The following is a 1,155-nucleotide window of genomic DNA, read 5'->3' as shown; positions in this document are numbered from 1 at the left end:
CCCAGGTATCCAGAAGGGTCCCAGAGAGCCCCCTCCCAAGGGACCCCGCTGTTCGGGGCAGGGGGGACCCAGACATCTGGGGTGGGAGGGGACCCAGGTATTTGGGGGGGGACGACACAGACATGACCCCAGTGTTTGGCTCACCCCGGCCCCTCCAGCGTGAGGATGGCCAAAATCGGGCGCCTGTTCATGCCCCCCATGCACGAGCTGTTGCACATGAAGTTGTAAAGAACCGTGGTACAGTCGGACCCCACCTGGGAGGGGAACGGTGACATGTCGTTACGGCGAAGGAGGGAACCCCAAACCCCCCCAGCACCTCAAAATCCACCCCTCAGCCCACCCCATGGGGCTATTTGTGGTCCCAGGGGAAGTTTTGGGGTCCCAGGGGAGGTATTGGGGTCCCTGGGGGGCATTTAGGGGGTGTCCTGGGGGAGTATTTTGGGGTCTAGAAAAGTATTTAGGGGTCACAGAGCAAGTATTGGTGTCCCAGGGGACATACTGGGGTCCCTGGAAAGGCATTGGGACCCTGGGGGGCATTTAGGAGGGTCCTGAGAGAGTCTTTTGGGGCCTAGAAAAGTATTTAGGAGTCACAGAAGTATTTGGGTTTCACAGGAGGTATTGAGGTCTCAGGAGAAGTGTTTTGGCGTCTAAAGAAATATTTAGGTGTCAGAAGCAAAGTATTGGGGTTCCAGGAAACGTATTAGCATCCGTGGGGTATATTTAGTGTGTGTGTGTGGGGGGGTGTCCTGTGAAAGCGTTCTGGGGTCTACAGAAGTATTCAGGAGTCCCAAGAGAAGTACTGGGGTTCCTGGAGAGGTACTAGGGTCCCTGGGGGGCATTTGGGGGGTCCTGGGGGGATATTTGGAGGTCTCGGAGAGTATTTGGGGTCTGGGGGGGGGGATGCTAATACCAGCATTCAGTGATCTAGGAAGTAATCTGGGATCACTCAAATATATTTTAAATTCTCAGTAAAATATTTGGAAATCCCAACGGAGTATTTGGAGAGGCTGGGAGTGTATTTGGGATCCCTGAGCGGAATTTAGGTGTCTCAGGAGTCTTTTTAAGGCTACCCGGGGGGCATTTGGGACTCCTGGAGGGTATTTGGGGGTCCCAGGAGAAATATTTGGGGATCGAGGAGGATATTTAGGGATCCCG

The 1,155-nt window shown here is 54.5% G+C and overlaps 1 protein-coding gene across 1 annotated transcript in view; it reads right to left on the bottom strand.

Moving 5' to 3' along the window:
- Positions 1-140: 140 nt before the first annotated feature.
- The window catches only part of TP53 (tumor protein p53), a 2,246-nt gene continuing 1,231 nt past the window's right edge, over positions 141-1,155 (bottom strand). Inside the window, exon 3 of the mRNA XM_010571169.1 lies at positions 141-316. Coding sequence (XP_010569471.1) covers positions 141-316 — 176 coding nt within the window. The remainder of the gene's footprint in view (positions 317-1,155) is intronic.

This window comes from Haliaeetus leucocephalus, unplaced genomic scaffold, assembly GCF_000737465.1.
Source record: "Haliaeetus leucocephalus isolate CR32 unplaced genomic scaffold, Haliaeetus_leucocephalus-4.0 Scaffold308, whole genome shotgun sequence".
Classification (NCBI taxonomy): Eukaryota; Metazoa; Chordata; class Aves; order Accipitriformes; family Accipitridae; genus Haliaeetus; species Haliaeetus leucocephalus.
Note: the sequence above shows the minus strand (reverse complement) of the source record. Positions and strands in the feature narration are given on the sequence as shown.